Source organism: Oncorhynchus kisutch, linkage group LG27 (genome assembly GCF_002021735.2).
Source record: "Oncorhynchus kisutch isolate 150728-3 linkage group LG27, Okis_V2, whole genome shotgun sequence".
NCBI lineage: Eukaryota > Metazoa > Chordata > Actinopteri > Salmoniformes > Salmonidae > Oncorhynchus > Oncorhynchus kisutch.
The window spans coordinates 23,491,240-23,513,569 of NC_034200.2; the positions used below are offsets into that span (position 1 = coordinate 23,491,240).

Below are 22,330 nucleotides of genomic sequence, written 5' to 3' on the forward strand. Positions count from 1 at the left end.
TAATAGTTGCATCTTTTATCAATGTTTATTATGAGTATTTCTGTAAATTGATGTGGCTCTCTGCAAAATCAGCAGATGTTTTGGAACTACTGAACGTAACGCGCCAATGTAAACTGAGATTTTTTTATATAAATATGAACTTTATCGAACAAAACATACATGTATTGTGTAACATGAAGTCCTATGAGTGTCATCTGATGAAGTTCATCAAAAGGTTAGTGATTCATTTATCTCTATTTCTGCTTTTTGTGACTCCTCTCTTTGGTTGGAAAAATGGCTGTGTTTTTCTGTGACTTGGCTCTGACCAAACGTAAACGTTTGGTTTGCTTTTGCAGGAAAGCCTTTTTGAAATCAGACACTGTGGTGGGATTAACAAGAAATGTATCTTTAAAATGATGTAAAATACTTATATGGTTGAGGAATTTTAATTATGAGATTTCTCTTGTTTTGAATTTGGCGCCCTGCACTTTCACTGGCTGTTGTCATATTAATCCCGTTAGCGGGATCTCAGCCCAAAGAAGTTAATGCATTTGAGCCAGATGAAACTGGCTCCCACGAGGACCGCCACAGGAAAGGAAGACCCAGAGTTACCTCTGCTGCAGCGGATAAGTTCATTAGTTACCAGCCTCAGAAATTGCAGCCCAAATAAATACTTCACAGAGGTCAGGTAATAAACACATCTCAACCACTGTTCAGTGGAGACTGCGTGAATCAGTCCTTCATGGTCGAATTTCTGCAAAGAAACCACTACTAAAGGACACCAATACTAAGAAAAGACTTGCTTGGGCCAAGAAACACCAGCAATTGACATTAGACTGGTGGACATTTGTCCTTTGGTCTGGAGTCCAAAATTGAGATTTTTGGTTCCAACCGCTGTGTCTTTCTAAGACGTGGCGTGGGTGAACGGATCATCTCCACATGTGGATTTCCCACTGTAAAGCATGGAGGAGGAGGTGTGATGGTTATTTGCTGGTGATTGATTTAGAATTCAAGGCACACTTAACCAGCATGGCCACCACAGCATTCTGCAATGATATGCCATCCCATCTGGTTTGGGCTTAGTGGGACTATCATTTGTTTTTCAACAGGACAATGACCCCAAAACACACCTCCAGGCTGTGTAAGGGCTATTTTACCAAGAAGGAGAGTAATGGAGTGCTAGCATAAGATGACCTGACCAAATTGAGATGGTTTGGGATAGGTTGGACCACAGAGTGAAGGAAAAGCAGCCAACAAGTGCCCAGCATATGTGGGAACTCCTTCAAGACTGTTAGAAAAGTTGTCATTTTTCCAGGTGAAGCTGGTTGAGAGAATGCCAAGAGTGTGCAAAGCTGTCATCAAGGCAAAGGGTGGCTTTTTGAAGAATCTCAAATATAAAATACACTTTTTTGGTTACCACATGATTCCATATGTTTTATTTCATAGTTTTGATCTCTTCACTATTATTCTACAATGTAAAAAATTGCGAAAATAAATAAAAACCCTCTAAAACTTTTGACCAGTAGTGTACATTTACAAATATTTCTAAATGCCTGTTTTTGCTTTGTAATTATGATTGATGAGGGCAAAAAAAATCTAATGTAATACATTTTACAATAAGGCTGTAACTAACAAAATGTAGAAAAAGTTAAGGGGTGTGAATACTTCCCAAATGCACTGTACCATGCTTGTTCTCATTAAGGAGTGGCAGGAAAGGTGTTTTTCCAGCTGGGTTGCATGTGTCAAAGGGCATTTGCTATGGGCCTATGCATTTCAGCTCACTGGGAAAGATATTCTCTGAGGTGGTCATCCTGTATGACCTCCCTGAATCCTGCTCAACCCGTATGGGTCACCAATTGGTAAAAACATTGGGTCAGGTAACAGTGAAAACAACACCGAAAAAAGACAGCTGTCACTGAGAAATATTTCACTTGCACAGAGATCTACAAAGGAGCGTGGATTTAAACGCAGAAAGATGGAAATGAAAAGTGACATTGTGAAGGATTGTACCACTTAGCATATTAATTGCTAGAATTGGAATATCTGTCTAGCGTAAAGAAAGTTCTGTTTAGAGCCCATTGGGAAGGGACGGTGGAAATACATTAAGTTGCGCTTAAGTTGTGCTCGCATATTTTTTCATTTTTTTAACCTTTATTTAACTAGGCAAGTCAGTTGAGAACACATTTTTATTTTCAATGATGGCCTACAGGGGAACAGTGGGTTAACTACCTTGTTCAGGGGCAGAATGACAGTGATTCGATCCAGCAACCTTTCAGTTACTGGCCCAACGCTCTAACCACTAGACTACCTGCCTAGTGGTTAGAGGGTTGGATGCTGTTTTGTTCCAAGGAAACAAATGTAAAATGTTTCTATTCTTTTATGGGATTAAGAATACAGTAAGAGTTCATATTTGTTTAAATTTGCACTTCATGACAACATACTGTAGATAACCATCTGTCATATACTTTGAGATATAAAACCACTCTAAAACTACTTTCGATGCTTCCTCTGAAGGGTTGTCTCTCAAAAAGATACAAAAATTGACTAAAATAATCAAATATGGCTATGCGCAGACCTGATTGTCGACATTGTTGACAAATGGAGAACAAATATATATTTTGGCAATGTACTGCAGATATTTTGTGAGCTGGATCTATTTGTTTAGTTAAAAATCTTTCTAGCATAGGGTACTTCATTTAACTAAATGTACTAACCATACTAAATATGATTTAGAACATATTGTTTAGTAAAAATGTATGCTGTGAGCAACACATATCAACATTCAAGGCTTATCCAAACTGACAAGAAGGTTGTTCCCTGCCATTTGTTCATTTTGGTACAGCCTGTCCCCTTATCTGATTTTCAGCTGTTGTCAAACAAAGGTGGGTCTGAAAATAAATGTTTTGTCCTCGATAGATCGGTTCATTGTTTAGCAACAAAACTGTCACATGTGCAACGATGTGGCAAAACAGACAGGGTTTGCTTAGATAGTTGACAACCGGTAAACTACATTTCGTCTCGAATGTTTATTGAAAATATAAATGCATTTGCACTATGAGCACTTTATTTGATGTCTCTCAAATACATTGTTACAGTTGTTGGTTAGCTAGTTAGTGAATTTTGGCCCTATTAGCAGAGACATGACTTCAGTCAAAACACCTCAAAACAAGACATGGTAACAAGAACAAGATAAAAGGAGCTGAAACGAGCCACCTACGATTCCCCACATGGCAGCTTCTTGTCATTGTTGCTCGCTATCTGGCCATCCAGAATCACAACAACACATGGACTTCTGCCCCATTGAATCACGTGCATCATTTTCGTGACATTGTCAGCTAACCTATCTACTGTATAGTGTGCAGCAAATTCACACTAGATGAAGAGAAGAATGCAATAGGACATTCTGGCATTTAAAAGCATACTTTTATTTTTTTAAATTTTTTGACACACTAAAACGTTGTATTCTTGCACCCCCCAAAAAGCTGGCGGACATATTTGGCGGGTAGATGGCAAATGTGCCACCAATAAGTTTGATAACTATAAAATGTTTTGACAAAGACGCACAGTTGCCGAAAGCAGTAGGCCTATACAACAGAAGGGAATGTTCACAAAGTAAGGTGATGTATCAGTGTTTGCTTGCTAACTAGCTAAAATTAGCTTCTCACCATCAGATGTTTAGATGAACAAATAAAAAAAAATTGAACTCAGGAATATATAAGTTATGTGGACATGTTTTTAAATATTGAATTGGTGATCTTGCTAGCTAGCCAGCCAGTGAGAAATGAAGCAAACCAATAAAAAGTCAAGGAAATGCAGCTAGTTTGTTCGTCCACCAATGAACTGTGTGAAGGACCAGGGTTGTTCGATATTCAACCTGAAATAAACACTTTAAATCCTTCAGTTTTAAAATGGGAGTTGTTGGAAAAGACAACAGTTTTGAGTTGGTAGACGGCCAATACAGTCAACAGTCTCACACGGCCACTTACAAAAAAAGATTGCAGTTTTGAAACAGCAGTAAAAGTGCAGTGACTGCAGTCGACTGGGGTATTTTGGACGCAGTAATTGCAGAAAAACTGCAGCATACTGCAGTTATACTGCACTCGAACTGCAGTTATATTGCGGTGTACTACAGTTATGCTACACTCTGACTGCAATCTTTTTCGTATGGGGCATTACAAGCATTACATTACATATTCACATTGCTATGTAATAATACTGTGATTGTCCATTTAGCTAAATGAAAAACACAAAAGGTTCATATAATGCAGATTTGGGGATTTTTACCCATGAGGCCAAAGAGGACGCTTTTGGTCATTGACTGCAAGAAAGCATTAATGTTTTAATCCTATCTTAATCGAATTGCATAGGTCTGCCTACACACAACATGCAACTGTACAACATTGTGTGCAGCCCTTTTATGGACATCAGAATTGAAAAGCGCTATTGGCTTCCTGATATTTGACAGACAGCAAAAATAAATAGATATGGCTTTAGTCCTGACAGGTACTTTCTCATACCACTTGGATTGCTCGTAATAGCTATCAGAAGTGATCTATTACTTCATATCAGGCTATTCACTGCTTAGCAACGCCAAGTTATGATCCTTCTAAAGTTATCCTTCAAAATAGTGTTTTACATGCACCATCTCTTTATAAATCTAACATTCTGCCCAAAAAATGCTACACAACAAGACTCCCATAATCCTCTATTCATCATGGTCCAGAATCTGAGCTTAATCATATTTCTCGTTGTAAGAGAACTGGGATAGTGGGATCAACCAAAATCTTGTGGTGTTAACTAAATATTTCCATGACATTCTTTAGGACCAGGGCAGTTGCATTTCTTTTTCACTCTCCAGGATCATCCCCTGCAGAATACCCTCCATTGACATGATCCAGTGATTGAAATAACCACTACTGTTGCCATAGAGAGCAATAGTAATGGGGTATTTTTGTAGGCACTAACTCCGTTGGCCAAAGCCTACTGGGAAATGACTGTTTTTTGGGGAGGGTTTAGGGTTTTTGGATAAACAACGAAAATAAGGTCTGTGATAAACATCTTATACATTTTATTCTATGATATAATCTTCGTCAGCTAACGTTACTTTTTTGTGAATTTATATCAAAACAAGCACATAAAGGCTTAATTCATAAAAGGTCATGTTAACCTCTCGAGTGTAGGGGCAGGATTTTCGTTTTTGGCTAAAAAAACATACCCATTTGAAACGGCCTATTTTTCAGGCCCAGAAACTAGAATATGCATATAATTGTCAGATTCTGATAGAAAACACTCTACAGTTTTCAAAACTGTCAAAATATTGTCTGTGAGAATAACAGAACTGATATTGCAGGTGAAAACCTGAGGAAAATCAAACCAGGATGTGCTGTTTTTCCTGAAAGCTCTCTGTTCCATTGGATGCCTTGCCTCCATTTAAAAGGGATATCAACCAGATTCCTTTTCCTATGGCTTCCTCAAGGTGTCAACAGTCTTTAGACATAGTTTCAGGCTTTTATTTTGAAAAATTAGCGAGAAAGATAACATCGCGTCAGTGGATAGCTGGGTGTTCGCAGAGTTTTGCTTGCGCAACAGAGTGGGGCAGCCATTGTCTCTCCCTCTCTTATTGAAAAAGTGACAGTCCCGGTTGATAAATTATCGATTATATATTTTAAAAACAACCTGAGGATTGATTATAAAAAACGTTTGACATGTTTCTGTGGACATCACGGATACTATTTGGAATTTTTGTCTGCGATGTCATGACCGCTCAAGCCTGTGGATTTCTGAACAAATGGAGGTATTTTGGATATAAAAATAATCTTTATGGAACAAAAGGAACATTTATTGTGTAACTGGGAGACTTGTGAGTGCAAACATCCGAAGATCATCAAAGGTAAGCGATTTAATCTATTGCTTTTCTGACTTTCATGACCAATCTACTTGGCTGCTAGTGTTTGTAATAATTTGTCTACTGAGAGAGATGTTCTTACAAACGCTTGTTATGCTTTCGCCGAAAAGCTGTATTGAAATCTGACACACCAGGTGGACTTGTTAAGCCTATGGGTTCCCCTACAGGAACTACACCCCCCGTTCAGCTGAAACGGTGGCGCAGGGAATGCAAAAATTCTTAGAAATATTTAACCTCCACACATTAACAAGTCCAATACCTCAAATGAAAGATAAACACCTTGTTCATCTACCCAGCATGTCAGATTTGTAAAATGTTTTACGGCGAAAACACAGCATATATTTATGTTAGACCACCACCAAAACAAAGAGAAAACGTAGCCATTTTGTACCACAAAAGATAAAATGACAAAAGCAGGATTTTTTAAAAAATCATTCACTAACCTCTTGAAAATCTTCATCAGATGACAGTCATATGACATGTTACACAGTACATTTATGTTTTGTTCGATAATATGCATTTTATATCCATAAATCTCGGTTTACATTAACGCCATGTTCAGAAAATTCTCCAAAATGTCCGGAGGAATTATAGAAAGCTACGCCAGATAACAGAAATACTCATCATAAACTTTGACTAAAGATACATGTTCTACATATAATTAAAAAGATACACTGGTTCTTAATGCAACCGCTTACGTTACGGAAAAAGCCTAACATTGCAATAATCTGAGACGCCGCTCAGACGTAACAATATTTCTCCGCTATGTTGGAGTCAACAGAAATACAAAATTACAACATAAATATTCCCTTACCTTTGATGATCTTCGATCAGAATGTAGTGCAAGGAGTCCTAGTTCAACAATAAATAGTTTTGTTTCATAATGTTCAATTCTAGTGTCCATGTAGCAGCATCTGCTACCACTTTCAGCTCAAATGCCCAAAAAATTACTTCTGGTCCAGGATAATTTTGCATCAAAACTTCCAAATTACATATTACAGGTCGACGAAACTGGTCAAACTAAGTGCAGAATCAATCTTCAGGATGTTATAATCATACAAATCGAATAGCATTCCAACCGGGCAATCCTAGTTCATCTGGGGCTGATTGGAACAGACGAAGCACTCCAACGCATACGCGCCTTCAAGCACATGAATCTTTTGCGACACTCTAGCACTTTCCTTCCCATTAGGTCAAAGTTCACAGCAAATGCTCCATTACACTTTCTACTGAATGAGGACATCTAGTGGAAGACATAGGAAGTGTTTCCAGATCCATAACTTGTTGGGAAGGGAGGGGGCGATGACGTCAAAGTTGCCCCAACTTTCAGGATTTCAAAACTAGTTTGCAAGATTGCCTGCCCTGTGAGTTCTGTTATACTCACAGACATAATTCAAACGGTTTTAGAAACTTCAGAGTGTTTTCTATCCAATATTAATTATATGTATATATTAGCAATTTAGGACAGATTTTGATGCAGTTCACTATGGGCACGCAATTCATCCAAAGGGGAAATACTGCCCCCTATCCTATCATTAACAACAAGCTAAGCTGTGTTTTGCTATATTGCACTTGTGATTTCATGAAAATTAAATATTTTTTGTAATTTAATTTGAATTTGGCGCACTGCAATTCAGCGGGTGTTGATGAAAATGATCCCGCTAAAGGGATGGGTGCGTCAAGAAGTTTAACGGACTGATATTATCTCATGGAACAAAATGTATGAACTCTCCTAAGCCTGCGTTAACCTCAAGACCGTATTTTTGGTGTTTATCCCAAAACCCCATTCTGTCCTCATGAATTTCCCCCATAGGAATGGCTGAAAGAACCAGAGGTAACTCATTTGAGTTTTTTAGGACTATAAGCTGTCGAGCTCTATTGCCAATGATCATGATTAATTAAGTTCACCATACTGGGAGTTATTGCTTGATTGATCATTTTCCATGCCTCTCACACTCTTCTCTTGTCTAGATGGTCCATATGGGGAATCCAGTCGTAATTAGGGACCCGATGTGAAGAACGCTCAGCCATCTTCAGCACCTGTCCGGTCCATTAACTATTGGAGTGAATTATATTGGCTATAGGGACCAATTCTGCAAAACTGACTGCAAATCTTCAGAAGCTGAGTCAACCCATAATTCACTTAAAACGTTTTGGAACAGTGGTTTCTCTGAGCAATCAGATAATGCTAATGTAAACAACCACAGCTGAATGACAATCATTTTTACGTCTTCAATTTACTTTAGACAGATGGCAATTTGTCATTATTTAGCAAAGTGTGGCAAAAATAGCAATGCTAATGTTAGCTAGCTAACATCTGGTGGTCTCCCCTCAATCTTAGCAAGCTATGAATGTTATACTGTATCTGAAGTCAAGTAGTGTAGAGAATCATTGTACCATCTAAACCGCTGTGAAATATGTTTTCCATAACCAAAAATATTGTATTTTCAGCTGTTTGAGGCTAGTGTACAAAAATGAATGTAAAAGATGCAAAAACTAAACTTAATAACCGGAAGCATATAAATAGTGCATATAGAACCGATCTATTGCTTCTTAGACCTGCTTTCAATGGCAATGACAGATCTATAACTCATATTTCTATGTGAATTTGGTCAGGTCGCCCAAAAAGTTACATATTTTGCAGCTTTAAAGGAATAGCTGCCTCAAACATCATGGTTCTGTACATTTGTGTCTATCTTTAAAAGTAGCCTAGTAGTTGGAAAGATACTATAAAGCACAAAGTACTGCAGGTGTGTATTACATATGCAGAGGGATATGGATAATCTAAAAGAACTCAACTAAGTTCAAATCCATTGCGAGTGGCTAATGATTAGCATTGTGTTGTCTATGCTAAACTGTGTGGGAACATGCTCAAAATAATGAGCTAATGATGAGTCCACTGTGCTATCATTGTCCAAGGCCTCATTATCTTGTCAACTGGTCGAAATGTAAGAATCCTAAGCGGTATGAAATAATCCTCTCGCAATTTTATTTTGAATTGCTTTAACCAGAGGTTCACATGCAACCTGATCTAGTCACATGCGAGGCTTCTATACAAATTATCAAGTATTGTGTGATTTTCGATGAATTCAGAGGAAACCAAAGTGCATTTATCCTTCTCACATCAGCTGAGGCTGATATCATTCCTTCCGTTGGCCCAGGTCTACCTTGACAATAGATTCTGACAAGCCCATGATATCTTGTAGAGAGACAGAGTCAGTATGTGGAGTGGTATTCCTGGAAAAAATATTTTTTACTAACATATGTGATATGAGACATTTGATTAAGAAAGTTATAGATGGACCAGGACCATGCCAACCTGCCATATTTTGCATAAGAGAATACATGTGTAGTTGCTTTCATACCCATTCAACACATGTATTTATTTATCAAACGATGTATTATAACAGGAAAGAGCTACTGAGGAGTAGTGACTAATCCGAGTCTGACAAGGGAATTCCCGGGTTGCACCTATATCACTCGGTAGCATCATGCCATTGTTATGAACGTTCTCAAGTCGCTCTCTGCTATAGTAGTGCCCAAAAGGTGACTGATGGCCAGCCATTCTGAATGGGGGTTAAGGGCTGTTTCATTAGTGGCCCGGAAATAAGATGACATTGCTGAAGTAAGAAAATATTTTGTAGGAAACTAATTTTGCCATTATTTTAATGCAGTCAAATTTACTTTAGACAGATGGCAATGTTGTCATTAGCTGGCAAAGTTAGTCAAAAATAGCTAGCCATCCTAACATTAGCCAGCTAAAATGAGACAGAGTTTACTTTGGCACATTAGATATCACTAGTCTGGTCCTGGAGCATTTTAACAATGTTTCCCACGTGAATCCAACTGGATTCTGTACTAAAGTGTCACATTTAATCTCAAACCCAAGTCTCAATCGTCGCTACATGAAAATAGACATTGATTCTGCTAAGGTGCAGATTCTGAACGTGTCACTGTCCTCAATTTTTTCATAAAAGAGAGAAAAAGAAATGAAAGGGAAAGACGGGGAGTGAAAGAAAGACCTAGGGCCTGAACACACACAAACAGAGACTCTTTTGTTTAATAAACAGGTAAACAATTAAACCTGAAAATTCCCTAATCCATCACATAAGTTCCCCCATGTCCAAAACGCTGGGAATTTTACCAGTTCTATTAAAACAGCAACTGCTAGGTACCAGCAGACTTGGCAGCTCCGTAAAGACTCAACAAATAACATCTGGCTCTTGTTGTCTACTTTGATTAACAAAAGGCAAGAGATGGACAACAACAGTTTGTAGAGCATTGCTTCTTGGCACTTCCTGGCTAAAAATGATTAACAGACTTGATCTCCCACATGGAACGTATTGTCTTTTTCAGAGAAACAGAGGAAATAAAGCCCTAATTGAAGTAGGGGGGAGGGGGTGTCATTTTTAAAAGTGAAGTTGCTTGGGTAGAGGGAGGAAGAACATTTCAATCTGCGTAGACTTTCTCACAAAAAAGCCTTTGATAAGAACACGGCCTCTGCCATTTACGTCATAGAACCGCTTACCGCTTACAATTTATACTGTATTGCCTTCGATTATGGCCTTAGAGATGTGATAAATTGCCTGTTCTTGATATCCAGCAAAATATTTCAACATTGAACTGAAGCTGATAGAATTTGAACTTGCATGTGTTCCAAAGCTGAATCTGAAACTGCCAAACCCCAAATATGATGTGAAAAAGATTTTAAAAGGGCAATGACACTGTTGGAGCGCATAACACGAGTGTTAGATGAAACGCAGTTGATATCTGATTAAAGACAATGTATAACATAGCCTAATGCATAATGTTTTAGGGTCTCACTTTACGTCAAAGTGAATATGGTCGAGAGGAGACTGAGAGGGGGCAAACACCTTATACAATCTGCTCAAATTGGTTGATCTGTTTTTGGTCCCGGATTGTGAACAGAATATGTATTGGTCTTCTCATCTGTCTTAAGAGTACTTTACTAATGTCATACAGTAGATCATAAATAAGAATCACATTATCACCACTCAATATTAAACATCTGTTTATGACAAACCTTTCAGAGTTCTTTGAACAGTTAGGAATAATTGTATTTCCTCTGGCTCAAACAATTCCCGCCATGCATAGAGCCTCACCACACTTGCATTAATTCTGTTTCTGAGTGGCTTCAACAGCAGTCTAAAGCAGTCTGAACCATTTACCACATGGTAGCATGGCGGGACTGACATCTGTGTGTTTTGCTCATGACTTTTGTTTGCATACAGCACATGGAGGTTTTGATGGTGCGATCCAACTCCCCGCTCTGTTGTGAGGACGCCCTTGTCTCTTGGCTCTCCTAATATCCCTTCTGGACCACAGACTTTCAACTTCATTTGTAAAGTAAATATTTGTCTGGGAATAGAGTGCGGTGTTGCCACTTGTCAGAGCTCGGCCTGAAAGTGGTTATGAGCTTAAGGGTTGTTTTTGTGGCATTGCTATGTTTGACATCTCTCACCTCATCAATGTTAGTTGTATGTTGTGATTGTCATTTCGCTGTAAATCTCCAAAGAAGTAGATCATCATGACTAAACTCAAATAAACTAAATCAAAGTTTTTACTCTTTATCTGTTCTGGAACCACAAAATAGGTTGCAATAGTAAGAGTAGAGTTTCATTGAACCAAAAAGCAGACACATGTCATTTTCACAAGTTAAACATATAGATTATAGGTCAAATCAAATGTTATTTGTCACATGCGCCAAATACAACTGGTGTAGACTTTACTGTGAACTGCTTTCTTATGAGCCCTTCCCAATGATGTAGTTTAAAAATAATAATAAGAAAAGTCAAATAGTAACAAGAGGAATAAAATACAATATACAAAAATGTAGCTATATACGGGGAGTACCAGTACCAAATCAATCTGCAGGGGTACAAGGTATTTGTGGTAGATATGTACATAAAGGCAGGGTAAAGTGACTAGACATCGGGATAGATAATAATATGAGTAAAATAGAGAACAGAGTAGCAGCAGCAAATGCTGAGTGTGAAAGTGTGTATGTAGTGTATGTGTGTGGGTTTTATGTGGGAGTGTCAATGTAGTCTTTGTGAGTGTGTATAAATAGTGTGTATATTTAGTCTAGTGAGTGTGCGTAGGGTCAGTGCAAGATAGAGTCAGTGCAGATAGTTTGGGTACCATTATTTTACTATTTAGCAGTCTTATGCCTTTGGGGTAATGCTGTCTCGGAGCCTGTTGGTCTGAGAGCCGGTAACGTTTGGCGGGCGGTAGCAGAGTGAACAGTCTATAGCTTGGGTGGTTGGAGTCTTTGGCAATATTTTGGGCTTTCCTCTGACACCGCCTGAAATAAAGGTCCTGGATGGCAGGGATAACACTGTGTACTGCAATAAAGACCTTAGCCCCTTAACTTCTCATGAACTCTGTCGGAGTCTTGCCCTGCCCAGGTGAGGGGCCAGTGTCTACGCTACTCACAGCTGGACTTTTGCTCTCTGGGTATGTGTGGGTCTATGAGGCCACCTAGATCCCGTGCCAGCTTCTGTAATATACCTGCCCTAGCACTTGACCTTGCCCAACAGCTGAGGTGAGCTCAACGGCCGACAAAGCGCTCATGGAAACATTCCTTGGGTATGAAACCTTGTCTTCCACCACGGGCATGCATCGCTTTCAGGGGTTCTCTTGTCCTGCTGGGGAGGAAGTTTGGCACTCCGCCCCAAGCAGCACATGGGTGCGCGTAATCCGTTTACGGATTGGATGTCATGTCCCACTGACCCCTGAGTAAACCCTGTCGTTATTGGGTGATCAAAGCAGTGACATCATCCTGGCTGGGCCGGCTGTTTGTTTTCACATGGAGTCTGGCCCAGTTGTGATGACTGAAAGCAGACTTCCGATTTAGTCAGCTTCAACATCTGGGAGAGGGGTATGATGTCAAGTTGTGTGCCTGAATCCCATTATGTGTGAGATTAGCACACAACCAGCCCCTGTCAAGAAGGCCAGACTACAGTCATTAGCTATGATATATTATATGTATCTAGCTATAATATAATATGTAATCCGAGGCTATGGGGGAGTGAAAGTGACCACTGTACAGTACAGCATGAGGAACACCCCATTGTTTTGTGTAAATGAAGTAAAGGGTTGTCCGGGTTCTCTTTTGAAAAATGGAAGAATTTGAGTCTCTACAAAAAGAGGGGTGAGATTCTGTAGTCATCTCTTTTTACATTCCATGGAATCTGTTCAGATCTTTCCAGTAAACACGGCAAAGAAGCTGTTTTGAGTTTCATTCAAATCCAGGCCTAACAGAGATGAAGGGCTTAAGTCCACAGAAAGACAAAAAAACTGCTTTCCCTTCCAGTAAGTCTTAGCCCTTACAATAGCACCTCCTCATCGATCACTTTTTCACAATCCCACATTTGGACTTGATATAACATTGTTCTTTTGATTTTTTTTTGTGGCCACAACATGTTTGAAGTTGGGGTTTGGGATGGGCAGTATAGCCTGGAGAGAAGGGAAGCCATAAACAACTTCTAAACAAACTGGACAGATGGGGAAAAAGGAAAGGAAATATCCCCTTTGGACATGGATGAATGATTCCAAAGCCTGAGGGCCATATAGCCAATCAAACAAGAGGATCTGTGTAAAGACACATTACGTGAAACGTCAATAACTTTAGTTGAAATATGTCACTGTGGCGTTGCATCAACTGGATAACTTGGGATATGCAGCAGGTGCAAAACTAATCAGATAATTCATCAAAAATCTAACACAGACAAATGTTTCAATCGATAGAAAGAAAACATTTCCAACTGCACATCTTGATGGATTTGTTCTATTTTGGCTGGTGGCTCCATGCAATCAATGTCACTTTTAATTAATGCTAAATGAAACCTGTTAGCATCAAGACAAGCTAGATGATACCATATTGATGCCAGAATATATTATGGACTTATATTCAAGTCCAATATTTTATTAAACAAATAAAACTATAGAGACAGTGAACAACATAAGGGTTTTTCTTCTAACAAAATGCATATGTTAGAAGTGTAGCTAAAGGATTCGATCATATTACATTATGAACAATTCCATAGCGCAACATAAGGGATTTTCGCCTAACAAAACACACATGTTAAAATTGTAGCTATAGATTTCGATCATATTATGTTATGAACAATTCCATAGTACACAGTATGGCCTTGAGCATTAGGCAACAGTATGTGTATCACATTAGATGCCGGGATAAAACAGCCTGGATCTGTGAGATAAAATGAAGAGCATTTCCAGAGAGAAGAGGCCCAGAGAGGATCCCTGGAGTTCTAGTACGTTCATCTGAAGGTTATTCACCACATTCTTTTTTTTGGGGGGGGGGGGGGGTTTAATCTGACAGGAGACTGAATGCTTAAATCAGAACCACTCCTCCCGACAACGTTCCTTCCAGATATCGTTCCCCTTCTCCTAGGTGGTCCCAGATCTGTACTGTCTTGCATAGCTCCATTCCACCACCAATGTTTGACATTTAAGGTGTGTGCTTTGAAGCAATCAATCAATCCACCAATCATTCCATAAGGATTTAAAAACACTAAAAACTAAAAGTTGTAGTTTTGAGTGATTTGCACCTCATAGGTCATTTTCAGTATGTCAGACTCATCAGTTTCATTGGTCAATAATTTTTTCTCATCATACGTTTGTCAGAAAAGCAACCTATTTCAAGCTTAAAAACGTTCAGGTGCTCTAAGTGAATGCAGGCCACACTACTATTACCATTGACCACCATCTTGTGGTTACATGCAAAACTACAACAGGAAAAATCTAAATCATTCTAAGCATCTAGAATTTGCTGTGGTAACATGTAGTTTGAAGTTGCCTTTCCTTGCCACTACATTAAGTAATCATACACAGCTGTTTGTGTATTTAAACATGGGCATAATGTATGAAATTAACATAAATACCATAATTCCTCAAGGGATGTACCTGTCTCCACTTTGGAGTGGTCTGTCCTCTCTGTCACCTTCTCCTGGCTGATGAGGTAATCAACAATCCGCACCCCAATTAGTGGCTCAGTGTGATTCCATTCCATGATGACCAATGAACTGCTGGGCTCATAGGAGTGGGACAACCTGAGCCTGGTAGAGAAATAAAGATAGTGACACCTAACGCCACAAATCATGACAAGACAAGCTCATCTTTAGATATTTTTTTTCTACTGTGTTATTGACTTGTTAATTGTTTACTCCATGTGTAACTCTGTGTTGTCTGTTCACACTGCTATGCTTTATCTTGGCCAGGTCACAGTTGTAAATGAGAATTTGTTCTCAACTAGCCTACCTGGTTAAATAAAGGTGAAAAAAAATCAATACATACAATCTTATTTGTGTTTATCAAGTTGTGTAAACTGATTGCTTTGAGTGACTAACCTAGGCTGGGGGAGAGGTGCACATGTTGGCAGGCCGTCCATCCCGAATGCGTTCGAGTCGCAACGGCACCAGTCATCGATGACGTCACCTTTCCCAGAACACCACAGCATGCTCATCATGGCCTCCTGCAGTGCCTGCAAAGAGATAGAGCAAACACTGTCAATATCACACACATCCTGAGCCTTGGAATCAATATCATCTGCCCCTCTAGGGGGTCATGCAGTCTTCCTCTAGTTCAGCGATTCTCAACTGGTGGATTGGAGGTTTTGAATGTGTCAGTAATTATTTAATAAAAAAATACTTAAACGACTAAAACCAGGTAGAAAGTGATGAAATCATTTAGTATCTTAAAAACATGTCTTTAATCACAGTAGATCAATATAGAGCTATTAGCAGTTTGGCATACTGATGTAGGCTTATGTCTGGTATACACTACATGATCACCCAACATTTTCAAGTCAGAGATCAGCACATTTTGCGACCGCCATTGCCAAACAACTAGCTTATGTGTTTTGCTGTGGTACACTCCCAAAACAAGGGGTTCTCTCACTGCATGATTAAATGTATAAATTGACATCAAATTATTGGTGGTGAATGTTCCTCTTTGCTCTGAATAAAATAATTGGTTAGGTTGCTTAGGTTGTTTGTTGCAGGTGCATGGGAATAATTGTATGATATCTTCAAAGACAAAACAATGTGCACACTGCTTTTGGCAGTATCACTTTAGTTTATTAACGATTTTAGGAATCCACTCTGATCATGAGGATTTGACTATGTCTGCAAAAATCTGTGAAAAAGAGAGTAAACCAAGGTTTTCAGTGCCTGGTAGGTCTCATTGTTGGAGACCAGCTCGTAGAGCGGGGTGGCCTTAGTCATCTGGAGCAGTACAGGCTCAGCTGGACGCCCAGGCCCAGGGCTCATATGGCAGAGGTGGCAGGAGTACGGGCACTGGCCTTGGCTGCTGCAGTCCATGCGCACCCCCACCGCCATGCGCTTGGCACCGGAGTCCAGCAGGCTGGCGATGTACGCTGGGTAGGTCAGGGTCCGGGGCTCCTTGTCACGCTCCTCTGACTCTTCTGATGGGGAATTCCCTGAAAAGGGCATAGTTATAGTTACTGTGGGCTTTGGATATTAGGATTTATTGACATAACTGAATAAAACATATTGTTACAAACAACATTTGAAATCTTGTCAGCATTTACAAAATAGAGAAGTTATAGGTGGAATTTTTCAATACAAATGTGAGTTATCATCACGATTCATGTTGGGATATATATCGGATATATCCACACATTGCATTTCCCTCAAAACTGGCACTGCATTCCATTCTATTTATTATGCTGTCCTCTCAAATGCACTTTGGGCAATGCTGGCCTGCTGGCATCTTCAAAGACAACTCTGAAGAGCAAGTTGCGTTATTAAATGCAAAGCTTTGCCACTTTTTCTCTTAAAAAGCATTCAAATTACCATTCCTTCATACTGCTGAGTCGTGTGCATACACAGGCAATTTAAAAGCTCAACAGGCAACTGAGGAATAGCCAGTAGCGGGAAGCTGGCTTTGATGAAATGAGACATGGCTTTATGAGCCAACCGGGTGAGGGGGAGAAATACACACACAAAGTCACCCTTTACTCTCCCACATAATGTAGTCCATATCTTAGAATGGGATCGAGATATAAAACTAAATCAGAATACACACCTCACTTTGTTTGTATATCAATAGTAGATGTAGCGTAGAGTAGATGGCCATCACTCAAACAAGAGGACACATCACTGCACTCAGTTCAAGCTTTCAGGGCCAAGTGAGTTCTAACGTGCTACAACATCATTCAACTTCTATAATCATTAGATACGATCAGAAAGATGGGGTTTGCCCACTGTTATTCATAGATCACATTGCCCTTAAAGTGTGACACACATGACAATGGTGGGCTTTCCATGGGCGTTTGGTCCGGGCCTGGGTGCAGTTTGAGTGATTAAGCTCAGCTATGTATGTACTTTATATGCCGCTGATCAACTAGCAGGGCATGTCAGTCGTCATCAATTCGTGACAAGCTGGACCTCTGGTGGCTCTGTCCCAAATGTCACCCTATTCCCTATTTAGTGCAGTACTTAAGTGCGCTATAAGGAATATGATTCCATTTGGGACGACCATGGTCAGGCCTGAGGGGGTACGGTGGCCCTCTGTGGGTCGTGCCAGTGCTTGATTAATCAAAGAGAGAGGGTCTGTGCCTGGAACCATTGCATGCACTCTGTCCATGTCAAACACAGCTGCTGAGAGGTCAGGTCACGTCTGACCGTTTTTACGAGACATGCAGGATGTTTTGGGCCGGCAGGGTAGCCTAGTGGTTAGAGCGTTGGACTAGTAACCGGAAGGCTGCAAGTTTAAATCCCCGAGCTGACAAGGTACAAATCTGTCGTTCTGCCCCTGAACAGGCAGTTAACCCACTGTTCCTAGGCCGTCATTGAAAATAAGAATTTGTTCTTAACTGACTTGCCTAGTTAAATAAAGGTAAAAAATATAATAATAATAATGTTAACGGTGGCTGTTTTATAAGGACAACTTGAGTTAGGAGATTGGTGTTGACTTTTAGGCTTTGGAATAAAATAGTGGATCAATGCTTAGGGAAATCGACTCAGAGAATCACTCTGGAAACATAAATGATGTTGGAGAATATACAACAATACATATATTTTAAACACGCTCTCTTACGTGCACACACACACACGCACTTACACATGTCATGCACGCATGCACACATGCACACATACACCATTTTGCTTTGACATGCTGCTCTACCTCATCACCCAGACAGTTATGTGGCAAACATAATGAATATCAAGATAAGGCTGCAAAGACAAATCACTTTCAAGGAAAGGAGAAAACATCCCATTAAATTCCATTCATTCCATACAGGGTCTCGGGATGAGAAAGCAGAGGAAAATCCTGTCATCTGCAGCCCACCTTGAGCATCTCTCTAGGAAAATGAGAAACTTTTAATCTAAATTGTGTTGGGTGCTTCCGTTTCTGACAGTCAGAAAGGTACCAATTACAAGATGTTGGGAAGGTGAGGATTTGAAGATTCTTTGACACAGTATAGACCAGATAGAATGTGTCATCACTCGGGAACAGTTGGTGTTCCGGACTGTTTTGCTAGCACAGACTGGAATATGTTCTAGGATTCTTCCGATGGCATTGAGGAGTACACCACATCAGTCACTGGCTTCAACAATAACTGCATCGATGACGTCGTCCACACAGTGACTGTGCGTACATACCCCAACCAGAAGCCATGGATTACAGCTGACACTTTAGCTGCCACTTTAGCTGTCACTTTCAAGTAGCGGGACTCTAAACCGGAAGCTTATAAGAAATCCCGCTATGCCCTCCGACGAACCATCAAACAGGCAAAGCCTCAATACAGGACTAAGATCGGATCGTACTACACCGCTCTGACGCTCGTCGGATGTGGGAGGATTTGGGCAGCGGCTAGCTGCCCAGTGACACAAGCCTACCAGACGAGCTAAATTACTTATATGCTTGTTTTGAGTCAAGTAACACTGAAAGAAGCATGAGAGCATCAGTTGTTCCAGATGACTGTGTGATCACACTCTCTATAGCCAATGTGAGTAAGACCTTTAAACAGGTCAACATTCACAAGTCCGCAGGGCCAGACGGATTACCAGGAAGTGTACTCCGAGCATACGCTGACCAACTGGCAAGTGTCTTCACTTGCCAGTTGGCAAGTGTCTTCATTTTCAAAATCTCCCTGTCTGAGTCTGTAATACCAACATGTTTCAAGCAGACCACCATAGTCCCTGTGCCCAATCACACTAAGGTAACCTGCCTAAATGACTACCGACACATAGCTCTCATGTCTGTAGCCATGGAGTACTTTGAAAGGCTGGTTATGGCTCACATCAACCCCATTATCCCAGAAACCCGACACCCACTCCAATTTGCATACCGCCCCAACAGATCAGCAGATGATGCAATCTCTATTGCACTCCACACTGCCCTTTCACACCTGGACAAAAGGAACACCTATGTGAGAATGCTATTCATTGACTACAGCTCAGCTTTCAACACCTGAGTGGCGCAGAGGTCTAAGACACTGCATCTCAGTGCTAGAGGTGTCACTATAGACACCCTGGTTCAAATCCAAGCTGTATCACAACCGGCTGTGTTTGACAGTGTCCCACAGGGCGGAGCACAATTGGCCCAGCGTCACCCGGGTTTGACCGGTGTAGGCCGTCAACTGACTTGGCAATTTTTTTTATTTATTAAATAGTGCCTTCAAAGCTCATCACTAAGCTAAGGACCCTGGGACTAAATGCCTCCCTCTGCAACTGGATCCTGGACTTCCTGACGGGCTGCCCCCAGGTGGTAAGGGTAGGTAACAACAAATCTGCCATGCTGATCCTCAACATGGGGACTCCTCAGGGGTGTGTGCTCCCTGTTCACTCAGGACTGCATGGCCAGGCATGACTCCAACACCATCAGTAAGTTTGCTGATGAGACAGCATATAAGGAGGTGCCAGAACAACAACCTCTCCCTCAGTGTGATCAAGACAAAGGAGATGATTGGACTACAGGAAAAGGACGACCGAGCATGCCCCATTCTTATTGACAGGGCTGTAGTAGAGCAGGTTGAGATTTCCTTGGTGTCCACATCACCAACAAACTGCATGGTCCAAGCACACCAAGACAGTCGTGAAGAGGCCACGACAAAACCTATTCCCCCTCAGGAGACTGAAAAGATTTAGCATTGTTCCTCAGATCCTCAAACAGCTGCACCATCAAGAGCATGGTTGCATCACTGGCAAGTGCTCGGCCTCCGACCACAAGGCACTACAGACGGTAGTGCGTACGGCCAGTACAGACTGTTACCTTTGATACTGCACGGCAAGCGGTCTAGGTCCAAGAGGCTTCTAAACAGCTTCTACCCCCAAGACCCCTGAACATGAAATCAAATGGCTACCTAGACTATTTGCATTGCCCCCCCCCCCTCCTCTTTTACACAGCTGCTACTCTCTGTTTATTATCCATGCAGAGTCACTTTAATAACTCTACCTACAGTACATGTACATATTACCTCAAATACCTCGACTAACCAGTGCCCCCGTGCATTGACTCTGTACTGGTGCCCCCTGTATAATATATTTTTTTTAAAGGTATTTTTCTTAAAGCTGCATTGTTGGTAAAGTAAGCTTGTTCGGCGCATGTGACAATGACAATGTGATTCGATTTCATTTCATTTGTTCAGGGATACAATACTTTTCCTCCCACATAGAGAAATACTCTCAGATCAACACTAGGTGATGCTATAGTCAGTGTTTCTAGCAGCATTGCAGGATTTAAAAAAAATATGACTGCAGATTCTTTTGTTCACCATACTAAGGGAGGAAATAATAGGGGAATCTTTTACATTTTGTGGAAAATAGATGCTAATAAAAACATTGTTATTATGATTTCCAGCTGACTTACGCATTACAGAATTAAAATAGACAGTAAAGCTACAAAGGCAACAGAGCACTGGGTGGGAAAATCATATCAAAGAGAGTTTAAAAGTATCATATTGATACTGTTTGAAAAAGATCACTAAAATTTGACTACATGCAGTGAGCCATGCGGTGCCCCCAGAAAGCAATACTTCTACACAGTGCAACCCGACCAGGAACAGAATACATTGGAGCTCTTAAACAAATCTCTGTGACGGGCAAATCTTCCCAGGCAGACACTGCTTGTCCTTGATAATTCACAGTGGCACACTTTGCTACACCTATTTTTTTTGTTTTAACCTTTATTTACCTAGGCAAGTCAGTTAAGAACAAATTCTTTGTCTCTTTTATTTCTTGAATATTTTCAATGACGGCCTAGGAACAGTGGGTTAACTGCCTTGTTCAGGGGCAGAATGACATTTTTACCTTGACAGCTCGGGGATTTGATCTAGCAACCTTTCAGTTACTGGCCCAACGCAGTTACTGGCCCAAGGCTACCTGCCGCCCCATACGCAGCTAAGCAAAATGCAATGAAGCAGATACCTACTCTGAGTGGCAATTCACTGTGATATTCAACCTGATTGCTAAGACAGTGGTTGTGAGAACCTTTTTCACCACCAGTCAATACCCACCTACCAAGCAGGTGTGGAAGGGTAGAAGCTCTCAATTGGACTACTGTACATAGGCCTAAACCATATGGATGGCCTGACATCTGGGCTAGTAAAACAGAATGGGGTATTTACATACTAATTCCTTCAGTCACTCCAGCCTACTTGGCCAGCGAACCTTTCAAGCTCTCTGAAGTTTGATTTATCTCTGCACTTTAGCAGGCTGGGCTGGCAATGTGCTTAACTAACAGCCTTCTCTGGCCCTTAATAGAAGCTGTAGCCACGGCTCTTTGCAGCGCAGGTGAAAGTGCCTGCGTTTATTTACCGTTGATTGGGCCTGCCCACGGACGCACCACATTAAAGTGACATCTTGTTCATGGACTTTGAAGGGGACTAACGCGTCTGTCGGTCCTCAAATCCCACCAACACCTCCCTATACTTTGGCCTGTTAGGTTGGCCTGAGTTTGCAACGGTCTGAATTGAAGGCAATTTACTGAGGATTCGCCTCCAGGTGAGACATTATACTGGGGTCGCATCACAGCTGTACAAAGAATACGTGCACAGTGGGAGGAATTTTTTGATATATTTTATATAGGAAATTATATAATTGTATTTTATAATTCTCAATAACAGGCAATGATATAGTATTTTCCTATTGCAGAGCTTTGCTAGGAAATATTTATTCAGCCATCATGTCTCTATAACCCATTACAAACAAAGGCCTGAAACTTCATAAAACCATTGTTAGAGATGAGAGAAACAGCAGTGTACGAGCCACCTCAGAAGGTAAATGGATTATCCATACCGATATTAGTCTATTTGAGTGCCAAGATATTCAGATCCAGAATATTAACAACTCCCACCATGGAACTGAACTTGATTTATGTTGCCATTCCTGACATTTCATTGGGTTTATTTTGCCCAGCTTGTGTTCTACAGGTTCA

At 40.6% G+C, this 22,330-nt stretch overlaps 1 protein-coding gene across 10 annotated transcripts in view; it reads right to left on the reverse strand.

Moving 5' to 3' along the window:
- The window catches only part of astn1 (astrotactin 1), a 245,798-nt gene that overhangs the window by 14,457 nt on the left and 209,011 nt on the right, over positions 1-22,330 (reverse strand). For 8 of the 10 annotated variants that reach the window (XM_031807155.1, XM_031807160.1, XM_031807159.1 and 5 more), the window contains 3 exons: positions 16,099-16,367; positions 15,277-15,410; positions 14,834-14,985 (listed from right to left, as the gene is read on the reverse strand). In XM_031807155.1, coding sequence (XP_031663015.1) covers positions 14,834-14,985; positions 15,277-15,410; positions 16,099-16,367 — 555 coding nt within the window. The remainder of the gene's footprint in view (positions 1-14,833; positions 14,986-15,276; positions 15,411-16,098; positions 16,368-22,330) is intronic. The other 2 variants (XM_031807156.1, XM_031807157.1) reach the window with 1 other exon arrangement.